Raw genomic sequence first — 23,161 nt, forward strand, 5'->3', positions numbered from 1 at the left:
CCATAGAAAACACCGACTCTCCACTCCTTGTTAATATTCCACCAAGAGTGTAGTTACTGGGCTTTTCCTGCAAATACAAATCTGAAGATGAAGCACCTCAAACTGGAGTCACACTCGACATAATGAGCTCTGATTGGAGATCCAGATAGAGGCCTGCTTATCATACACACAGACGCTCCTCTGAGCTCTGATTTTTGGAATTGATAGGCTCCATTGTTCCCACAGAGCTCACCACTATACGCCCTGTAATGTAATTAAGGAAAGGAGATTTATGCTGCTGTATAGCAGGCCAGAATCTGATCCATGTTGTGTCTGGAGTCGGGCTGAAAGACCCCCTCTCTGTCCAGCTGGTCCTGGTTTCTGTTCTGGCCTCTGTCACTGAGCACAGCTTCACTTCGTAATTGGAAGTTTATTGTCAGCTTTTTGTTCTGGTGCATGATCCAGGAAGGAAATGCTGGGTTAATATAAGACTGGGTATAAGACTCAAAATTTGTATGAAACCCAACAATAACTGGTGCTCTGTGACGAAACTTTCCTGCAGAGGAAGCTGCATGAGAGAGTTGGAGTCCTGGGTAATAATTAACAGGCAAAAGCTATTTGAATAGTGCATTTTTGCCTCCCACAGAGAGGCATTTCTCAGCTCTCTTGCCCTTAAATCACTCAGATACAAAGCATTTTTGGAGTTGGGACCATGCTTTCTTCTTACTTGAGGACTTAAATGGGGAAATATTCACGTTTTGACAGAAAAGATGAGTAAAAAGTAAGATTAGAGCTCATTTGACATGTCTGCAGTCAAGAGAAGACAAGCTCCAAATCCGCTCTTGGAAATCAGACCCTCCAGAAATCAGGATTTTAAGCGCCATTGGACTCTTCTGTCCCGACCCAGGCTTTCTCTCAGCAGGAGCACCTGGCTGCCTGACGGCCCCCGCTCTGCACGCCACGCTCACAGGGTGAGTCCATCCATGCCCACCCAACTCTTCCTCCTAAATCCACAGCTGAGCGAGCCTGCTGCCGCCACCGCCCACAATTCCAATCTCCCAAATGAAAGACACGTCAAACACTGCTGAATGCGCCCCCATGTAGAGAACATGAGAGAGAAGATCCGAAAAAGCCGGAGCATCTGTCCACCTCTCTGACACTAATGAATGTTAAGTAGGTTAGCTGCTGGTGTGCCACTGTCCCGCGGGTCATTGTGAGCGGTGGTGGCAGCAGGGCTGCGCTTTTGTCAGGGTGCGCCAACCCCCTGTGAGACATCCAAAATGGTTGGACCGCTTACTCCTGCACACAATCCCAGCACCAATAGTTTCCATATTGATCCCCGTGCTTGCAGATTAAAGCATAAAAGGAGCTCTGTCCTCCCAGCGGGGGGCCGCACTGACTCCCAGAGCTCATTTCAGGGTCACAGAGTCCTTGCAGCCTCCTGACCCGAACCCCAACGTGAACGCACACAAACACCGGTGCAGGCCGGACAGAAACCTTTCCAGGGATGAACCCCATTAAACAGGATTGGACGGATGCTCACATTCACGGCTCATTATAGCTGACCCCGGGCTTTCTCTCTCTCAATCTGCATGTGCTCCTATTCTATGTCTGAATCTAACCTGGCCAAAGACATGCTGAGGTGGTCACCCTTGCTCTTTGTTTGCCATTGATAGCTGGGCCGCATGCTTGATTGTTTTCTGGACTGGATCTGCTCATCACTTGTGTTGCGCTGAATTGTTGAGTTCCTGTGGCGAGCTTTTAAAAGACTCATCGGAGCTTTAGAGACCGTGCAGATCTTTTGTCTCAATGGTTTTTGGTTTATAGACAAATCCCAGAGGTTATTTATATGTAAGGTCAATAATGTTAAACCCACTGCAACTTAAGTTGGTGCAGATGCATGCACTCTGAGTGAAAGTAAAGATGTTTGTTGGATTATCACTAAAAGTCTGCAGTTACAACCTATTTCCTCTGTCTGACCATCATAATTTGGATGCAAAGAGTTTGCAAAGTTAATTTAAGCCTGGCAGAAACAGCCAGCAAGCTAAATACCTTCAAGATAAAAAAAACAAATACTTTTAATCTGCGGATTGAAAACAAATGAGAATAAAGCAAGGAGGAGATGTGCATTTACCAGGATGTCTTAATAGAAACTGAGATCATCTTGAAACTTTGTGCATCTCCAAGTCTGTATGGCTTTAAATTAATGTAATGTTAGGCTGCTATCACATGCAACAAGAAAAAGTTGATTTATTAAATTACTCTGACCAAAACCAGACTTTTAGAATGCATGCAAACATGTTAAAATCATCCTAAACTGACTTTTTCCAAGATAATGCAGTTTAAATCTATTTCTTTTGCATGTTTGCATGCTAGTCTAACCCAAACTGGACTAGGTCCTCAGTGCATACTCCAGTGTCCTGGACCTTGTCCTCAAAGTAGAGCAGTATTAATGCTTAGCCCAGCAGCAGTTGTGTTTTTCCCTGCCTTCAACATAACTGCTGCCTCACACTGGGTGCATGTTGGCAGCGAAACGCATCAGCTCTGGCTTTTAGTAACCAAACTGAAAGCCAGAGCTGAAGAAGAGGAGAAATGGATCAATCTTATATTCTTTACTCTTTTTAAAAGGCAAGATAAACAAAGAGAGAGATCTTCAGCCAGGTTGTTCAGGTAAAGTAACACCTCTATTTTAAAGTCAAATACACTGCAAAATTAACAGTTGTCATTTTACACATATAGAGTTAAATAAACATATAGTTAAATATCTTCAAGGTAACAGAGCCACAGTAACTCCTGGAAATGCATACTTATGAAAAATACGCACTGTGCGTCCTAAGTCACAGGCGTGAACTCTAACTAAGTGGACAACTTCACTCATGGTGCAAATGTGTCTCACAACAATAACGACAACAATTCACTTAAAAAATGACAAAAGCAACCCTGGCAGTGATCACTGTACAACAGGTAATATGTTAATACAAGTAATCACATATCAAACACATCTAAACACTCTGCCCAAGGGCATAATGGGAAATTCTACCGACACATACCTTAGATTTGAAATACAGTGTAGTGAAGAAAGGTGGAAAAAGTACAAAAGTATCATACTTGAGTAAAAGTACTGTTACTTCAGGTGATAAGTAGAAGTAAAAGTAGTGATTTCTAAATGTACTCAAAAAGTAGCCCTAAAAACTAGTCAATTACAGTTATTTAAGTAAAAATAATTAGTCAGTTTCCACCCCTGCACTTAACACATAGCCAGTGGACTTAGTTGAGCAGCTATAGATATTTCTCTAAGAAGTTGGTGGTGACCAAAATCAGATGTAAAAGAGTGAATCTTGAGCTGTTTTCACACATCCCCTCCTGAAAATATCGAGCAAATTTCACTATGTTCCTAAGCGTCTATTTCCATATTCGTTTAAATTTTGTTTAGTCTAAAGAGGAGAAAATCCTTAGAAAACAGTCAAATTCCTCACAGGCACATAGTCAGCTGGTGTAGCGTTAGCAGGATATACTCTCTACAGCAAGGCTAACATTACAAGCTAGCTCTGCCAGCCTTCGTTCCTCTTTTAAGATTAATATCGTGCTTTAATATGTAGCCTCTTTTCACTTCAGGTGGAAGTCATATGTGAGTTCAACCCTCGAAAACCTACATACCACTTCATTTCCATTTACTACTTTAAAAAACTGTCATACTCCTGCCAGACAGAAAGTCAGCAGCCATTAACTGAAGCTACAGCGGCCTCCAGTGGTAGGAGGGTCATTACAGTTTAAAAGAGCATTATAGACCAGGATTTCAAGTCTGTGTTTATAAAAATGATGGGTAATTCATTTAGCCGACTCATAAATGTTGCCCCGGCTAATTTGCTAAACAAATTTAACCGTTTTAGCAATTAACAGCGCATATCCCTTCATTTTTCCTGACCGCTCTCCTACTCAGTCTGACTTCCTGTGGAAATTTACTGGGTGAATATTTGGCTGTTTGAAGTCATGTATTTTGAAAATTAGGATATTTTTTGGGGTTTAGTGCATTTTTTAAATTAGTCTAACATGAACCAGGTGTAATGTGAAAGTTAGTAGCTGAAGTTCAAAAAAAAAAAAAATTTTAGAGCAATTTCCTAAAAGTTGGACCAAATTTTGTTGTGAAGTTTTAAACATCTAATTTATTTTTGATTGCATTTGAAAATTTAAATTTTTCTCAAGAGCTGAAGTGTTATTCATTGGTGACCAGCATGGCTCCACTGCAGTAAAAGCAGCTCATTTCTTCCACAGACATCCCAGATTTGTCCATATAACACCTGTGCTGTTTTGGTGTCCTTGCTGCTGACCTCATGAGGATGCAGCTTTGATCCCTGTTCATGTGGCCCTCTGTTTGGAGCCCATAATTAAACGTTGATTAAATGCCTATTAATGCCCCCTGACTCACAGACGGGGTGTAATCAGGTGAAACTGAATTAATGAAACATCCAGCGTAGTGCACAGGAGAGAAAGGAAGAGCTCCCCCAAGAAGGACAGACGGACAGATGGCGTCAGGAATCACCAGAGAGACCAGAAAACAGAGTGGGAGAGGGGATAAAGCAAAGAGCAGCCTCCACTTTGGTAATTAGCTCCAAATTGGTAATTTGATCTAGCCTGCTCCACCTACTCATTATTGATAAGATTGACCATATTTGACCTTATTTAGTTCTGCTGGTTCAGGCCTATACAGCGAAACTTCCTGTCTGTGGGAGTCCTGCCAGCCCACGCTGCTCTCAGGGTCTGACAGGAAGTACCCAGGGGTGGAGCTGGTGCTGAAAAAGAGGGAATACACTGTGTGGATACATGTACAGCAGAAATCCCATCTGCTAGCAGTCTCACTAATCTCATCATGTGAATTGAAGAAGGAAAAGAAGAGCAGCAATCACTTTAGACAAACCCTGTATGGGATTATGGGCTGTGTTTGTGATGATGGGTCAAACGACGGTATCAAAAGCAGAAAGAGGCCTCATTAATGAAGATGGAGTTTGACCGCCATTATAAGAGCATCCCACCCATTGCAGTGGGAAATCTGAGGGGAAATGTTCATTTTTGATCTTTTAACAGATACTATTCCTACAAAATCGTTTCTTTTTTAGGAGCACATCAAACAACCCAGAATAAGAATCAAGATGTGAACATAAGATGAACAAGAATGCTCTGATGGTTTAAGCCTAAAAGATAGAATGATCCCCAGCTAGAGCTAGTTTTACCGTTAGAAATTAAAATGTTGGCTAAAGTGAACTCTTTATTTGGCAGGTTTTATCCGATGTAGCAATCCAAAGAAGATGGTCAAAAATGCAGTCTCTGGTTGAATGTTAGTGGTTTAAAATTAGTATTAAAAGACTGAGACTTAAATTGTACGCATGTGAAAAAATACTTTTAATATTTGTGGTAAGTCATGCTTCTCAGTAAGATCGGCTACACCTTAGACCAGTGATCATCAACTGAAGGCCCAGGGGCCACATCAGGCCCCCCCCGAGGCTTCCCATCCAGTCCCCAGAGGATTATTAAATCCAGAAAACTTAAGCATTAAAGATATGGCATGCTTTTGTTTCACTCATTTCTTAAAGTTTATATTAAAATGTCAACCTAGCAGCATATCAGACAAGAAGCACTCTAGTATTTCTGTCATTTAGCATGGTAAACACTTATCACTAATCTTGATTAAAGTTGCAGTTTTTTGCATTAATTTTCCACATTAGGCTCTTTTTTAATTTTCATTTTTTTTAGGCTCTTTAAGAGTGCAATTTCCCCCTCTAAGAATCATCACAGATCAAATCAGTGTCCTGCATGTGTTTTTGGCCAATCAGCATATTAGCATTAAACTCAGTGATAGAAATCAAGATGGCTCCAGAAATATCGCCCCCCTGTGGCTGGCTGGAGTATAGGTGATAGGGATTGGCCTCACTGTTAAATGTTTAAAGTTCCATTAATTTTGGAATGAAGTGGTATTTTTACAAAAATTTGTTAATTAGATGAAAATATTAATTCTGTTTCAGTTTATTTCAATGTCAGGCCCCAAAAGTGTTGGTCATGAAAAAGCTGGCCCTTGTGAAAACGGAGTTGATGAACCCTGCTCTAGACAATGTTCAAATCTCTACAGACTATGATAACAAAGAAGACCACCGACATAAAGACAAAATGAACTGATTTTTAACATTTTACTTTTCTGCATGTACACATTAGACACCAATTCTGCAACTGTTTTATCATAAGGGCCAAATTGTATGAAAAATAATTAACAGAGTGAATGAAACAGATTGACTTTTCCACCACTGCATGAGTAAAAGTTGTAGTAGACGCTTAAATGCTTAAATTATTATTATTTTATGAATACATTAAGTAGTAGAAGAAGTGTAGTAGTTAAAATTTCTCAAATCTTGTTTTAAGGTCATAGAAGAAAGAACTGAAGCAAAATCATAAGAAAGTGTGGGTGTGAGGGGCAGCAAAATAGGTTGAGCAAACTCTGTCATAATCACATTATTTTGCTGTTACGTTGTTCCGATTCTAATATCAGCATTAGAACTACTTACGACATTTCTGTAAATGTGAGTGTATCAGTGAGTACACTTGACCGATTATGTTTTTTCAGGGCAGATATCGATTATTAGTAGTACTTAGTAGTAATGCATGAAACTGATTACCGATATTTGGAATCTATGCTTGTTATGGCAAACAAAATAGACCTAATGTGACACAAGTAAAAATGCATGTAAAAAACAAGGAAAATAAACAATTCAGTACCAGCTCTGTCTACATTAGAAAAAGCACAGAGCAATACTGTAGCAGTCGGAAACAGGAAGTGATATGTACGCCACCCAGGCCACAATGTTGATTGGCTGGTTGTTGTGTGACACCAAGCCAGTCAGATTGTAGTTGCATTTCCATTACCCTTAGAAATGCGCTAAATCTAAATACTGCTATAGAAACCTGGTAGTGGAAACACCTGAGTTTTTAAAAGCCTCTTAAATATTGCTATAAAGTTTTTACACTCTTATGAGGTGGGTTTTCAAACGTTTCGATATAGAAATATATTGCAAAAGTGCAATGAAAACACTTTTTCCGCATTTACATGTCACAGGATGTAATGTACAGTGTCACATGACCAGTTCACTCTTAGACAACATGGCGTGGTATGTGTGGACAGAAGAGGAAACCGAGACTGTAGACATTTGTCATTGTAAACAGTTGAATCCACAGTTTGTCGGTGAATTCCTTGTTTACGATCCTCTCCCAGAAATCCCTCATACGTGGCCTTTGCCATACATACAAACTTTTCCTCTGAACTATCATCTGCTGCCTTGCCTTTTGCTCAAAATTATCAAGACAACCGCTGAAGTTCTAATCATAACCGTACCAACACGCAACAGGTTTGGAGCATCCACCTGTACTTAGTTGAAATTTTAGAAATATTGCTTTTATTTGCAAACAACTGTATTCCAGCTTGTGTTGTATTTAGTACATGAGCTGAGATTGTAGGGGGTGAAAACAAAACTAGAGGTGAAAATGCACCTTACGGTTGAGACTTTGAATTAATTGATTTTGGCTGATATCTGTAAAACAAAATTCCAATACCAATAATTGGATAAATGCCAAATTCTGGCATTGATAATCAGTCGAAAATCTGTTTACCCCATTGTTTATGCACTGATCTGATAGAGGGTTAAAAGACTTTTGAAACATAAATCGTAGCCACTTACTTTTATCCCTCTTGAAGCTAGTCACTGCACCGTTCCTTTTATGCTAGCCTTACCTTTGAAGCCCTTACGGAAGCTTTTTTAGCAGACTGGAACTTGAGTTACTTTCTCAGGACTTAGCAGGTTAAATTCACACTGGAAGATCTAGTATTGAACATCTTTTAATTTTCTATCAGTTTTTGATCATTCATTGCTGCTATCTTGCATGCTAGTAGCCATATTGTTTTCCAAGAATGCTTTGAGAAGGGCTGTCAACCAATGGCAGGCTGTTAAGTCATCACGTCATGCTGTGTCAGACTGTTATGTCTCATTGTTATTTAAACATTTAGCAGTAAAACTCACAATAATTAGCGGGAAAAAAACTTAACGTATCACAGAGAGGCTGTGCATTATTTTTTATTTGTTGGGGTACAGCTTTGTTTGTTTGCTAGCATGTTTATGAGCTGTGAAAGTACAGAAATTGGTCACACATTCCAAGTCATTCAAACATGATGTGTTGTACCTACAGAACTGAGCCAATAGAGACAGTGATGAGAAGGCCAAACCTTGTTCCCTCACAGTGCCACTAAATGGATTTAAGAGTCTGGTACAAGTTTGTGAGAGCTCTGCATCAGTGCTCTCCAAAGGAAAAAGGGAGAAACACACAAATGTATACACACATCAAGCTCCATTGTCGGAGCCCCTCTTGCCCCCTGTCACCCACTTCGGTCTGGGGTTACAGCCCATGAATGAGGGGTGAGTCCTGGGAGGATCTGCTCTCTTGCTCCCTGGAGTGGACAGACTCTGAAGCTGACTCAGTGCTTCTGGGAGCTGCCACGAGCTGCAAAGAGAGATGGATGAGCCACTCCGCTGGCTGCTGGGCACTGGCCGGTGAAGTGTCTGCAGTGATTGATGAGTTAACACAGCGCCCCCTGCTCTATGGGTCAAAGTGATGCACCCTCTCTTAAAACCACCATACTGTCCTGATGAGGATACAAGGTTTAAAAGAAAAGAGGAGATAAGAAGCAGACGTTTTGTTAACTGAGCAGATGTTTGAAGATGCCTGTGTGGGAGAGTGGACTCCATCATGAAACCACTGGAGGTGTTTCACAGCAGCTCAATAACCAAAACAAAGGGGTTATTAATGCACTAAAGGGGGTTTGAATGTCTCACTGTGGGGCTTTATATTTGTTGGTCTTGGCTATAACCATTGTTTCTCAGCTGGTGGCCCAGAGTGCAGGAGATTGAGCCACTGAAAGCACTTCATCTCAAATCCATTTTGACTCATCAATCTCAATCTGCCTCTCATTAATCTATTTTTAAGTGTTCTAATCACTCAATGAGGTTTATCATATTAATTTGACCTCTTTTCTCTGTCTTCTTTTCTTGCAGGAGCCTGTTTATGTGTCTTTTGTCAGCAAGGCGATCTTATGGGATAGAGAACCCTGCCACCACACTGTGAGTGAATTTATGAACAGAAAAAGTTGAGGTTCAAGCAAAAATACTTTATACATCTATCCTTAATATCTCTGTTTTTCAAAACAAAAGCAAACAAAACCAGATGCTACCTTTGATACGATAGAATACTGCAGAAAAAAACATACAATAAAATGCAACAGGATATGACACACCCAATGCACTTTGATACGACATGACACAATATGATTCGGCACGACCGATACATCATGATACAATATGATACGACACAACACGACGCGACACTACATGATAAGATATAACAAGCTAAAAGTGATAAAACACGATACAATACATTAGATCGATACAATACCAAAGACTTTATTTTCCCCTTAAAAGTCTAAACAGTTAGCACAAATTTGGCTGGATTTTATCCGGCTTGTGTCAGCAGCCCATCATCAAACATCAGGCCTGACTATGAACGTCAGGAACACTCTTCATTTTCAAGAGTGGCATGTTACAATTCCCCAAATCCAATCCTTTTCCCCTTTGGAGACCTTCTGTTTACATATAGTTAAGTTAGCATAGCCAGCTATCCATCCATCCATCCGTCCATCCATCTTCTTCTGCATAGTCAATGACATAGTCTTATAGTCAAATAGACATAGTCTCTCCAGTGTGTCCTGGATCCTCCTCCTTGTGGGACCTGTCCAGAACACCTCACCAAGGAGGCGTCCTGGCATCCGGATCAGATGCCTGAGTCACCTCATCTGGCTCCTCTCAACACGGAGGAGCAGCGGCTCTACTCCAAGTCCCTCCTGGATGGCCGAGCTTCTCACCCTATCTCTAAGGGACAGCCTAGACACCCTGCGCAGGAAACTCATTTCAGCCTCCTATATCCGCTGTCTCATTCTTTCGGTCACTGCCCACAGCTCGTGACCATAGGTGAGGGTAGGAACGTAGATTGACCGGTAAATCGAGAGCTTCACCTTTCAACTCAGCTCTTTCTTCACCACGACAGACCGATGCAGAGACCGTATCACTCCTGACGCCACACCGATCCGCCTGTCAATCTCCTGCTCCATTCTTCCCTCACTCATGAACAAGACCCCGAGATACTTGAACTCCTCCTATTGGGGCAGGATCTCATTCCCAACCTGGAGGGCATTCCACCCTTGTCTGACTGAGGACCATGGCCTACCCATAGCTAGCTAACTGGGTTACATTCCTTGATATGTTGCTGGATTTGTACCTCATGTTCTACTTGAAGAATAGCAACTCCATATTTGCCACTTCTCTTTACAAAAAGTCCACCATCATTTCTTCTCTGTTGTTTTCTTCTTTTCAGAGCACAGGAATAGAGCGTCAGTGTTCCTTAACCTGTAGGGCTGTTTTCAACTTGAGCTAAAGAAGTTGGCACCTTGCACACCTGCACACATGCAGGTAATCAAACAGGAATGTTCATCCTGCAAATGTGTTTAATCTGAACCTTCTTATTCTGCTCTTTAATTATTTTGTACCGTTAGTTTTGCTGCAAAATTGTTTTTGTATTTGTAAGCATCAAAAACTTACAATAGATGGAGAATAGAGGATCCTTTGCCCATCCGCCTTTTGCCAACACAACAGGTACACTGGAAATTTTTTGGAAACATGGTAACAGCTTTCCCTGTTTATACCAACGTCTGTGTTTTTTTCACATAGCCTTTTAACTGAATTTAAAGCTAAACTTCAGTTTTAACGGTATAGTAGAATTTTAGTACAGCTTTTCCAAAATCAAGCAGAAATCTCCCTAATCATGCCATTCTCCTCATGTACAAAGAAATACACCCCTCTCTCTCCTCCATCATTCAAAAGTCTCCACCTCTCCCCTCCACTGAAAAGAGTCGGGGAGTGGATGTGCCACAATTAACAGTGGAGTTGCCATGGCGACAGCAGAGTTGTGTGGGCTGGCTTCCTGTCTTGGCCTCTGCTTAAACAAACAAGTAAAGTCGGCAGACAAAGACGCTCGCTGGTCCTTACAGCCTCATTTACATCTTCAACTGCCTTCAGCAAGTTCATCAGGCCTGGCATCACCCTGCGCTGCCCTCCATCTTTGCTGCTATATCTAATAAATCAGGAGGGCATTGTGATGGTAAAACAAAACCTTTACAACAAGCGTGTCCCTGTCTAAACATACACAAGGCCGACAAGAGGCTGTTGACCCAGCAGTCTGCTTTATACCCCCGTCTAAGCTGCTTCGCTGTCACCAGGGACACAAGCTGCAATGTGACGGTGCAGGTCAGAATGCACAGGTGCCCAAACACGATGAAAACTCAGTTTACAGGGTTTTTGCACAAAAAGTTCAACCAAAGTTTTAAAGCTTCAGGTTTTCTCAAATAACCAGTAACTATGACTTAAACAGGTCATGCTTAACAGTTATGATGCAGCCAAATAGTAAAGACAAATGAATGAAAGCACATAAACTGATCAACATCGATTCAATATGATACAACAGAAGGCCTGGCAGCTACACAGTATCCAAGGTTATTTGAGGTCTGGGCTTTGACTCGGCCACTCTAGAACATTCACCTTGTTGTCTAAAAACCATTTCCATGAAGCTTTTGCTGTATGCTTCGAGTCATTGTTCTCTTGCAGACTGATTAAGATTGTCCTCCAGGATGTTCCTATATTGTGCCGCATTCATTTTACCGTCTACCTTTACAAGCCTTCCAGGGCCGGCTGCTGAGAAGCATCCCCACAGCATGATGCTGCCACCTCAGTGGGGATTGTGTGTTTGTGGTGATGTGCAGTGTTTGGGGTCTCGTCTGATGCCCAAAAAAGCACCAGTTTGGTCTCATCTGACTAAGGAACTTTCTTCCACTTGACCATGGAGTCTCCCACATGCTTTCTGGTGAACTTTAGTCCAGATTTAATTTGAGTTTTCTTCAACTCTTTGCCACTGTCCCGTAAAGCTTTGAGTGGTGAAGAACCCAGGCAACAGTTGTATGCAGAGTCTCTCCCATCACAGCTGCTGAAGCTTGTAACTCCTTCAGAGTAGTCACAGGTGCCTTGCTGGCCTCTCTCACTCTTCTCAGTTTGTGAGGATGGCCTGATCTAGACAGATTTACACATGTGCCATATTCCTTCCATTTCTTAATGATAGATTTAACCAAACTCTGGGGGATGTTCAGTGCCTTGAAAGCTTTTTTGTATCTATCTTCTAACTTCGACTTTCAGTAACCTTTTCTCTGAGTTGCTTGGAGTGTTCTTTTGTCTTCACGGTGTAATGGTAGCCAGGAATACTGATTAACCAGTGACTGGACCTTCCAGACACATATGTCTTTCTACTCCAGTCACTTTAGACACATTCACTGTACTCAGGTAAGCCTGTTTTCACTAATTGTGAGACTACTAGCACCAATTGACTGGACCTCTGTTGAATTATGTCAGTCACTTTAAAGGGAGTGAATATTTATTATACGTGCTCTGTCATATTTGAAGTTATTTTGCCAAAGAGGTTAAAAATTAAAAGAAGAATGCTAAAAGCATTCACCATTTTGATTCATAACACATTTTTGATTTCCGACTGTCAATCAGTGATTATTGCCATGTTTAACCTTTACTTATCCAGGGGAAAGTTGCTGAAATTTGAAGTTTCTTTACCTAAAGTGCAATTAACAAAGTTTAGAACAAACAGCAGCCATTCATACAAATGTAATACAAGATATTGGCTATTATGTATTAAAAGATTTTTTAGTTACAAGTAATACAGCAAAGACTGTTGAAATAATTTAGATCACATGTAGAACATCTACACCCAGATGTACCTGCCTCCATATACTCTGTATTTATGCTCCTGTCATCCTGTTCTCTCCTGTGATTGTGTTGCATTGTTTCAGGATGTTGCGGTTTCAGGGGAACAGTCACTGGCCTTCTGGGTCTGCGTGGGCCCGTGAAGGGGGGTCATTGTCTCACCATCTAAAGTAGAAAGTTGCCCTGAATGCTAAGCTGTATCTGAGCCTGGCTTCTGACACGAGCTGATAATCAGATTTACTCCCCTGAATCCGCCGGACTCCACAATGCGCCCCACTGTCGTCGTCCCCCGCTTCGCCATGCAGCATCTCGACCCCTCTTCCCCCCTCCTCCCTCCTCCTCCACCGCAAAGCTAATTACACCCCACAGAAACACAAATCTCCATGATTTAAAAAGTCACTCTTTTTCATGGGTTTAACCTTGTTAGGGCCTAAGCCTGGCTTTCTTGTGCACCAGCTCTGTGAAGAATTCTCTGTTCCTGCAGACACTGGGACATAGACACACTTCTGTCTTTGCCCGCAGTCGTCCGCCTGTCAGAGGGTTCACTCAGAGGCAGTGTAATTAAGTGTGAATGTGTGTTTGAAGGAGCACACGCACGTCTGTCCTCTGCAGGCCATCTGGGACTCTGACTAACTAATAGACTTCCTACATTCATCCAGCAGCACTTCTTCTACATCTCAATCAGGGAGCTGTTGACCACAAACAGCCCCGTAATGACATTAGGCAGCTCTGGCTGTGTGAGGACAGCGTGTGGGCTGCCTGACGCCAGGAGGTCAGCCTGTTTCCTGGGGGGCCTGAAGGCGCCCGAGGGAGCCCACTCCACTGTTAGTGGTGTCTGTAGAAACTACTGTACTACCTACTGTCTCTGAAGTCTCTCTGACATGTCAGGGTCAGGGCCAACACTTCACTAGTCGTGACAAGAGCTGAAAGCACTACTGTCATTTCAACACTGAGTCAATACTTTCACTTTAGTCCTTGTAAATAAACCTAGCACAAAAGTAACCGACAAGCCTGTTTATTACCCTTTTAAATGGTGCCACATTTGTAAGGAACATGCATTTGTGGGATGAGCAGCAGAGCTGAGTATGTGGGTTGCAACTGTGAAAAATCTGCCAAATCTTCACTGCCAATGCCAAAGAGCTTATTCTGTTATTCACTATTGTTTGGTTGATCGAAGTTTGAAGACAGATTGGCATTTGAACAATTTATTCATTTAACAAACAGGAGCCTCAGCAGCATGTGGAAGAACCATACACGGCCACAACAGCCTGGCACCTCCTCTTCATGCTGGTCACCAGCTTGGCACACGCTACTGTGGGATGGCATCCCATTCTTCAACTAGCTTTTATCACAAGTCAGCCAGCGTGGTTGTGTTGGTCACTCTGGCACGAAGAGAACGCCCAAGTTGATCCCAGTAGTGTTCAATGGGGTTGACCCCGCTCTGTGAAAGCGAGCGTTGTCATCTTGGAGGATAGCGTTTCGGCCCCAGACTGTGGCTGCAGAATCTCATCTTGATATCGCTGCATTGAGATTCCCACCAATGATGACAAGCCTCGATTTTCCAGTGAGGGACATGCCGCCCCACACCATCACACTGCCTCCATCAAAAGATGTTACTCTATGCGTGCAGTAATCAGTATAGAGTTCTCCACATCTTCTCCACACTTTGACCCTACGATCCAACTGCCATTGGCAGAATCTGGACTCATCCCTGAACGTAACATTCCTCCACATATTTAGCTTCCAGTGCATGTGTTGCTGAGGGGTCTAACAGTGAAAGGCAGCTCCCTGGCAGTCCTCTGAGACCAGTGATTGGCTGCGTGCAGTCTGTTCCAAATTGTCTGGGGGGAAAGTCATCAGCCATATCAACTTTCAAGCCTTGACTGCAAATCTATAGAAGACAGCCCACGCTTCCCAAGTGCTGACAGGGTGAGGAAACAGTCTTCTTGGGGCATCATCTTCTTAGGATTCCCACTTCGCGGCCTGTCTTTGACATTCCCTGTTATTTGGAACTTGGCCTTCAGTTTGGAGATGGTACTAAGGTTCACTCCAAATAATGCCTCACCTTGGTTTTGTGGAGAACCACCTTGAAGTTGCCCCGTTGCATGAGTCCTATCCACGTCAGTCAAATGTGGCATGCCAATTCTTGGAGCAGACACCTACTGACCACTGTAGCACAGTCCATGCTCACAGGTGACAATCAGGTGCCAGTTGGGCAACTGATTATCAGCACCTGAGGGTACCAGAAGCTCAAAACAAAAGTCAATAGCAACAGCAGAATAAGCTTTTCTAGCTATTATTGTCTTGAGAGAGGAAATAAAGGTTTTCAATTTTGAAAAAGAGGAGTTTTGAGTTCATTTATGTAGAAAAATTTGTATATGGTTGCTCAAACTAAGTCCTGTATCTGAAACACTTGTTTCTCTGGTTTCTTTTTGATTGGGGTTAAACAGCTCTTGCTGCACATTTATGCCTTCTTCGGCAGTTTCTGAAGTTCCTCTTGTAGACCATTACTGTCCCTGTGGTTTATTTACCAGTGGACAAGTTTGTACTGCTGAGCTTTTAGTGTAAGGCTCGCCAGGAACTACACCATTGTAAGCCAAACTTTAGCCAAGATCAGCCTCCTCTGATGATTAGTGGTGTGTCCCAACTCAAGGTTTGTCAGAAACAGTATTTCTTGAGTGTGTGGTGTCAAAATGATGATTTTACTGTTCCTTACTGTATCAAAGCCTCTGTTACCTCGTAATGTGCAGGTTTTGAAGTTTGATATTTATGATTCTTGGCTGGACTGCCTCTGACTAAATACTCTCAATAACCGATGAAACTTTGCTTAAGCTGAAACTGTAACACAAACCATCCAAACCTCCCTGCCAACCCCCTCTTTAAATCAGGAAATAACCACATTTTTTGGTAAGCTGAGTTCAATTTCACTAGCCACACCCAGGCCTGATGACTGCCAGACTTGTCAAATCAAGAAGTCCCTTAAATAGAAGCTGTCTGACAAAGAGAAGTAGTAAAAGATCTCATAAAGCAACACATAAGAAATTTATGAACAGATGAGGCACAGAGTCACTGACATCTATCAATCTGGAAAGGGTTTCAGAGAAGTTTCTAAGGCTTTGGGACTCAAGTGAACTCTGGTGAGAGCCATTGCCCACAAATGGAGAAAACTTGGAACAGTGGTGAACCTTCCCCAGAGTGGTCAAACTGTCAAAATTACTTGAAACACTGAAACTGAAACACTGCAATGTGACAAATATGAAAAAATTTAAAAAAAATCAAGAAAGGAGCAAATACTCAAATAAAGAAAAGCTCTTTCAAAGATACGCACAAATGTCAAATCTCATTGTCTGTCAGTTAGAGGGGTGAATTTGTGGAATTTTTCTTCAGATATAGTAAAAACATGCAGTACATTGGTAAGGCTGAAAAAACTGTATAAAAGTCAGTTGGTTTTGAAATACAGCATGAATAATGTAAGTTAATATGAATATGTCATTATGCCTTAATTGACTAATGAATGTACTAATGGATGTAAAGAACAACAATGCTTCTGCATTGTTCTTGCCATGCACTTATTTCTGTGATGGTTCTGTTGTTTGTAAAATAAGAGGGGTAGGCGTTAATAAGCTTTAGCTTCTGCCTACACCCTTTCGGTTTGCTCGGAAACTTAGATTTTGCACCTTGACCCCCGTAAACTGCTTTAGTTGTGCAAGTGAACCGAAATAAAATTTCTTTCTTTCTTTCTTTCATTCAAAGTGTCATGCCAAACATGACAAAGTAGTAAAAAAGAAGTCAAAATGGAACAAGATTACATTTTTTAAAAAGTAAGCAAAGTGTAGTAGGAAAAGATTGAATTAAAAAGGGCCACATATTGAGTTCTTATGCAAGAAAAGTAAGAATTTAACTGTTTTATGTATGCAGAATTGACAAAAGATGGCCAAAGTTTGTGCTCCTCAAGGTTAGATCTCTCACAGTAAATCCATCGCTGTACATGATAACAATCGTCTTTGTCCCGCTCTGTTTATGATTGTGTTTGCGTGTAAAAGAGCTTCTGCGTGGGCTGTAATGACGCAGGCTCCTTCACACACTCGTGCCCAGACCTGCTCTGCAGAAAGGTCACAGGTTTGATGACACCAGCCCGAGCCTGAATCCTCACAAAGCCCTCCTCAGCCTTTGGAGTGACAGGTAATGAGGAGGAGGCCGTAGGGGAGGACGAGGAGGAGAAAAGGTCTCACTTCTTCACCTCTTGTTCTGCTTTTTCTACCTCACTTCTTTCCTCTTTACATCACAAGAATGCAAATCTTTAAAGCCTCCAGATCTGAGGAAAGAGATGGCGCAGGGATTTAAAAAGCTGATCCTCCCTGTGTGAGTCACAGACAGCGACCCCACCTTCCTCCCCCATTTTCTCCCCCCCTCCTCATCTGTCTGAGGGTCCCCTGGTTCATCACTGTATTCAAACTGGGAGCATTTCATGTTTGTTTTTATCGTGTGGTGAAAGGGTGAGGAGCTGAACTACAAGTCAAATAAAGCTCTGCATCTGTGTGCCGTCTATTACAATTGTTTGCTCTTTAAAGGACACCGAATGAGTCACTGGCAGCAAAGCCGGGTGGGTTTTCACTTCACCGTCCCTCAGTATGTCTAATATTGACCGTCCTGGTCTGCTTTTATGTCCCACGTCCCTGACAGTGTACTCAAGAGACGTTTATCACCTCAGGGATAATTTTCTGCCTCCTTCTTTGAAGAAGGACAGAGGAAGACAAAGCTTTAGTTTACTCAGTGTGCCTAGTAAGAGTAGAGGTGTAATCTGTTCAGTGGACACAAGGGGGCAGTAGAGACAGTGTGCATCATTTGAAATCTCTTCAAACAGAACAGGGGGTTTCTCGTCACAGGCTTTTATTTTGTAGGAGCATATGACACTGGTGTTTTCCAGTGAGGATTATTTTTCATGTAGTGATTTACATGTAGGGTTGAGTTAGTGACATGAAAACCATTTAGATATAAATAAATGTCTTTATTTTTGTTTTTTATGTAAGTTTATTTGATTCATCAATCAAACAAATTAGTTAAACACACAAAAAATAACCAGTCTTGCATGAAAAGGAGCCAAAGGATGCTGTCTTATTTTCACAAAATAATTACTAACAAAGCCCACAAAAAACATAACATAAAATTGTTGCTGGACAACACAGCCAGTCACATGCTATACCCTAAAACCTCCAAAAAAAAGAGGCTATATTTAAATATTTATCAGTCTGTTTTTTTTGTTCTCATTCATGACAGGTTCAACAGATGACGCCCAGGGTAGAAGGAAATCACTGTCTGGAGTTAATCTCTGTGCTTGTGTGTTAATGGGGGAGCTTGGGTGTCAGAAAGTGCAGCCAAAGGCAGAGAAAATACCTGGTCCATCACAAGTAAATTCTGTGAATAATAATAATAATAATTCAAGGGTACAGCAACATAACAGCAACTTCCAGTAGCCGTTCATGCTTCCTCATGGAATGTCCAGTGTTCCATAGTAAACATGATATATTCCAACTTTGACAATAATAATTTCTGTAGTAGAGTAAGTACTCAAATATATATACTCTATTACAGTGGTTTCCAACCTTTTCCTCAGGGCCCGCCCTACTCGCATCGAAGAAAGCTAAGCCCCCCTCAGACCTGCTGGGAAAAAGTACACATCAACTGAAATGGTTTTCATTGACAAAATCCCAACATAACAGACCTATATAGACTTGTTCTTGACTAATGATCTATGTCCAAACTATCCATTATTGGAAAAAAAGAAACACTAATGTCAAGAAAAAATAAATCAGGTTTAAAAAAATAATTAATTCAAAGAAAAAAACAAAAAAACATTTTCATGACTTTAAAAGCGGGAAATGTCCCTGAACCCCGGATAAGATTTTTTACAATTATAAAGCTCAAAAGTCAAAATCTGACCACTGTTTTCAGTCAAACACACATTCACATTTTTGTCATGTTCCTTTACTCTTTTTATAAGTTTATTATTTTATATATGTATATTTTTTTGTTCTACCAGTTTTACTTTCCCTAATTTTTGGTCATTTTCTCTTATTTAATATGTATTTTTCAACTATTCTTTTTAAGTTAATTATTCACTTTTGCATTCAGATAGTATCAGCACTATATAAAATACAACAACTTTTTTTTTCTTTGGTTTTTATTGATTTTTTTAAATTCATTGCAAATCTTTTAACACTTTTTGATAGTTCTGAATGATTTGATAATATTGGTGATTGTGATTATACTGAACAATATTGTGATTGCAGTATAATCCATAAGTAGCATCATGAGTCTACTTTCTCGGTTTTCAAGGAAAATACAGAGAATAGTCAGTGATAGTTTTGAAGTATACATTTCTCTACTCAAAATATACACATTTTTAGTGGTTTGAAAAATTACAAAAGCTGGAATTTTAACAATTAATTCTTCTCATAAAATAAAAGTTTTCCCTTTTTGGAAGTAAATGTACTTCTATAAAGTGCAATAGTGGCACAATTATAATTTTAAAGACCTTTTTGCGGGCATTTTTTGTTTACCTTTCAAATACTACTTAAAACAAAAATAATTGCAGACTTTTGTGTGATTATGATATTGCACATAATGAAACTGTGATTGTAATCTCACTGCTTTTTTCTTTAGTTGTGCTCTATTTTTTTGCCATTTGTTGTTTCTTTCTAATTCATGTTTTATCTAATTTATACTGCATTTTCTAGTATTTAAAATAGTTTCCTTTTTTATTTCAAGACTAATTTCTTAATGTTTGTGTACTCACTCTTTTCAAAAAATTAACAGCCTTTATCATTGCCGCCTATTATTGTAGACTTGCAGCTGTTCAGAGCGTTTTGGAATGTACTTATTCAAAAGATGGACATGTGGAATTTGTACACGTTGCTGTTGACTGTTTTAATTTAGTTTTTTGTCATCTAATTGTTATAGTTGTAATGTAACCTAATGTCTTGTCAACCATGATGGAGGTGCTTTGTTTTTCATCACATTGGAAACACTGAATGTCACATCAGAGACTGCCTCATTACGAAGTTAGGATTGCAACAGGAAGCTGCCGTTTTGTTGCTGTACCTCGTTTGTGTTTTGTGCTGCTTACTTGTGATGGACGATTATTATCTGTGATTGGCTTGCTCTTTCCTCACTATTGTTCATGTGGAGTTTTCATCAGTGGATGTGCAGGTGGAGAAGGAGGGCCATGATTCCTCACTACCCTTGGCGGCATCTTTTGCTATTGTTTTGATTGAGAGCCCCCTGGTGGTGGAAATTACACTGCACATTTAATCAAAAAGAAGTGTGGTTTTATTTATACTATTTTGCACCATATTGAGATGTTTTTCTCCTTGTCTTCCAGGCTCACAATCGTCCACATCACCCTCCTTTGCTGTGTCCCCGCTTCTTGTCTCACATGGAGGCTCACCCTGAAGACCTCAGACCTCCTCCTTTCCTGAGCTCCAAGTCCAGACCACTGCCTCTATCTCAGGGGAGGAGGCCAGTAACCAAGACTCTGACTGCCCAGACACTGGAGGGTGAGTCTTACCAACAAAACACCTGTCTGCTTTCACACCATCACAGCTCCACCAGGAGGAGGCCGCTGGCTGCTTTTGACTCCGCTCCTCTGCTCATTAACACTCCTTTTCTTCCTCTGCTGGAGCAGAGGAGGTAGAGGCCACCGGGCTCGTCGTTAGCTCTTAATCTCTCTCTCTCTCTGGTTGTGTTTGGTTAAGTGCAAAGCTCCTCTCTGGTGAGGAAGTGCCCACAGCGCCGCCCTCCTGGTGGTCCTGGTGGAGGGCGTGAAAGAGCCCGAGGCTGGGGGAGACCTGCCGCTCCTTTCAGAGCTCGGCCTCTGATGTGAAGGCATTTTTTTTCCCAGCATACACCTCACTCGACAGCAGGGCAATGCTTTCACCATGCCTGGCTGTGAGGAGGGGGGCATTTCTACTACTAATTATTCTACCATATGGTGGTCGGCTCCCTCACAATCGCCCTTAACCCCGAGTCTGAGGAAACGTGCTGCGCCCGACGCCGTGGCTTTGCGCTCTGACACATGTCATTCATATGCACATCAGCACGCACACACCAGCTCGTGTACGCCTGTGTGTGTAACAGATGGGAATGGCAGGGCATTGTAAGAGGAGGCAGTGCAGAAATGTGCTCTCCAATGCTTTCTCTTTATCCCCCTGTGCTGACTCCTCTCTGCAGTAGACCCCCAGGAAACAAGAGCAGATTGTCTGACACCCTCTATGCCCCCACCCCACCCCATCACACAAACACACAACACACACCCCTCTCAGTGGTCAACAAAAAAATAGGAGGAGAGAGAAAGGAAGGGGTGTGTAAAGGCAGAGGGGGAAGAATGGAGAAGGCGAAAGGGAAATGGGCGGCGCTGGATGGAGTTGATGTTTGTGGAGGAGAATCTCACAGGGATGAAAGGGAATGTTGAAGAGAAGAAAGAGCTGAGATAATGAAAGATGTAGGGACAGAGAAGGATGTGGAAAACATGGAGCTACAAGTGCTTTAGATCAGGGCTGCATTCTTTAAGTGACAAAATGAATTGTTAAGCCACTGTTTGAATCACCAACTATGCAAAAGCCTCAGAATTACGCCTTTTACTCCAGTTACTTGAATGCAATCACAATATTTCAGTCAAGAACACTCATCATACATTTGACCATTTTATTGAAATACAGTTTTACTTGGTGGAGAAGGCTCTGCTGAAATCTTGCTCCCTGGAGTGCATAGCTAGAAACCCCCCTATGCATAGATACATTAATGACAGTGTGTACTAAATACAATAAAATTAATAAGCAGTTATTAACTAGTACTTATGCTGGTATTCTTTTGGCGATTTGGCCGTCCTGGGATCCCCTGCCCCTCACAAGCCTACGTGGAAAGTATCAAGCAGGAACTGCACATGTTACCGATAAGGAAAGTCTGACACAGGTAGAGAAGCAGCAAAAGCCCAGAGCAGAGCAGGCATCAATGACAACAGAATAACTCTGACAAAGTCAGAAGCAGAACGAAGGAGGAGCTAGATTTTCTTTTTCTAATGAATTGTATTTTTTACCTCTTTTTTTTAGTATTTCTGAAGAACAAGAAGAGTCAAACATGAACACCCAGATGAAATAACAAGTATTCCACATGAGCCCAACACTCCCATTCTAAATAACCTGTGCAGTTAAAAAAAACAATCTGAAATGTCCTAGAAAATCAAGCTTTAGGACACCTGTAACCGGCCCACTATCCCTCCACCTCTCTTTGATATTAAAGATCATCTTTCTGAAAGCTCCCCTGGCCTTAGGTCTGATTACTTTTGTGAATATTGAGTTTGGAAACAGGCAGCTGCTCCAGCAGGGCGATTTCTCGCAGCCTTTGTTAGCGGGTCAACCCTCCCAGCAGGGGAACGACTGTTTGGACTGAGCAGAGTGGGAACGAGAATGTCACAAACAGACTCTGGCAGTTTTAAAAATGACCCACGCCATGTTGACCAATGAAAAACAGCCTTTGTGCCATTCTTTGAACTGTGAAAAGTGACCTTTTTAAGGTCAATATATGAAGACGGTTGAAAGAAATGCCATGTTTATTTAAGGGATGTTTTGTTTTTCTCTTTTTTTAAGGTAACTTTCAAGTTTCACACAGAAGAAGACCCCTGGTGCAAAATCAGGTCACAGGAAGGCAAACTGCTGTTGTTGTACCTAGTATTCAACTTCCTTGTTCTTCACCATCATCCACCATTAATCCATCACCTCCCCACCAAAAAATCTATCACCCTGTCTCAAGAAAGCCAATCGCTTCACTAGCATTTCCTCCCTTTCTTCATCCTGCTCTGGAAGACAAAGATGAAGCTCAAGACAGGGAGGAAGCACCACAGCCTGCTCTGGAAGACAAAGATGAAGCTCAAGACAGGGAGGAAGCGCCACAGCCTGCTCTGGAAGACAAAGATGAAGCCCAAGACAGGGAGGAAGCACCACAGCCTGCTCTGGTGTCCATCGCTAAGTCAGATATGATGCTACAGCTTGGACCTGCTGAACCAGATCGATCTCCATCTCCAGCCTCTGTGGTCTCACATGGATCACTCTCAGATTTCAGTCGTCCCCATTCAAGTCTGTTCAGCCGCAGCACCAATCTCGCCAGTGGGAGAAGCAGTGTCCTGTCTGGTAAAACTTCCACTGTGGTAGAGAGCTAGTATCAGCAATATGATCCATATTAAAGATTGTTCCTGATCATTTTTTTGTAAAATTAATAATTAATTA

General features: G+C 41.7%; 1 protein-coding gene across 1 annotated transcript in view; it reads left to right on the forward strand.

Moving 5' to 3' along the window:
• Nucleotides 1-682: 682 nt before the first annotated feature.
• The window catches only part of LOC121505638, a 93,411-nt gene continuing 70,932 nt past the window's right edge, over nt 683-23,161 (forward strand). Inside the window, exons 1-4 of the mRNA XM_041781106.1 lie at nt 683-950; nt 9,066-9,131; nt 20,263-20,437; nt 22,526-23,065. Coding sequence (XP_041637040.1) covers nt 783-950; nt 9,066-9,131; nt 20,263-20,437; nt 22,526-23,065 — 949 coding nt within the window. The 5' untranslated portion in view covers nt 683-782. The remainder of the gene's footprint in view (nt 951-9,065; nt 9,132-20,262; nt 20,438-22,525; nt 23,066-23,161) is intronic.

Source organism: Cheilinus undulatus, linkage group 23 (genome assembly GCF_018320785.1).
Source record: "Cheilinus undulatus linkage group 23, ASM1832078v1, whole genome shotgun sequence".
Lineage (NCBI taxonomy): Eukaryota > Metazoa > Chordata > Actinopteri > Labriformes > Labridae > Cheilinus > Cheilinus undulatus.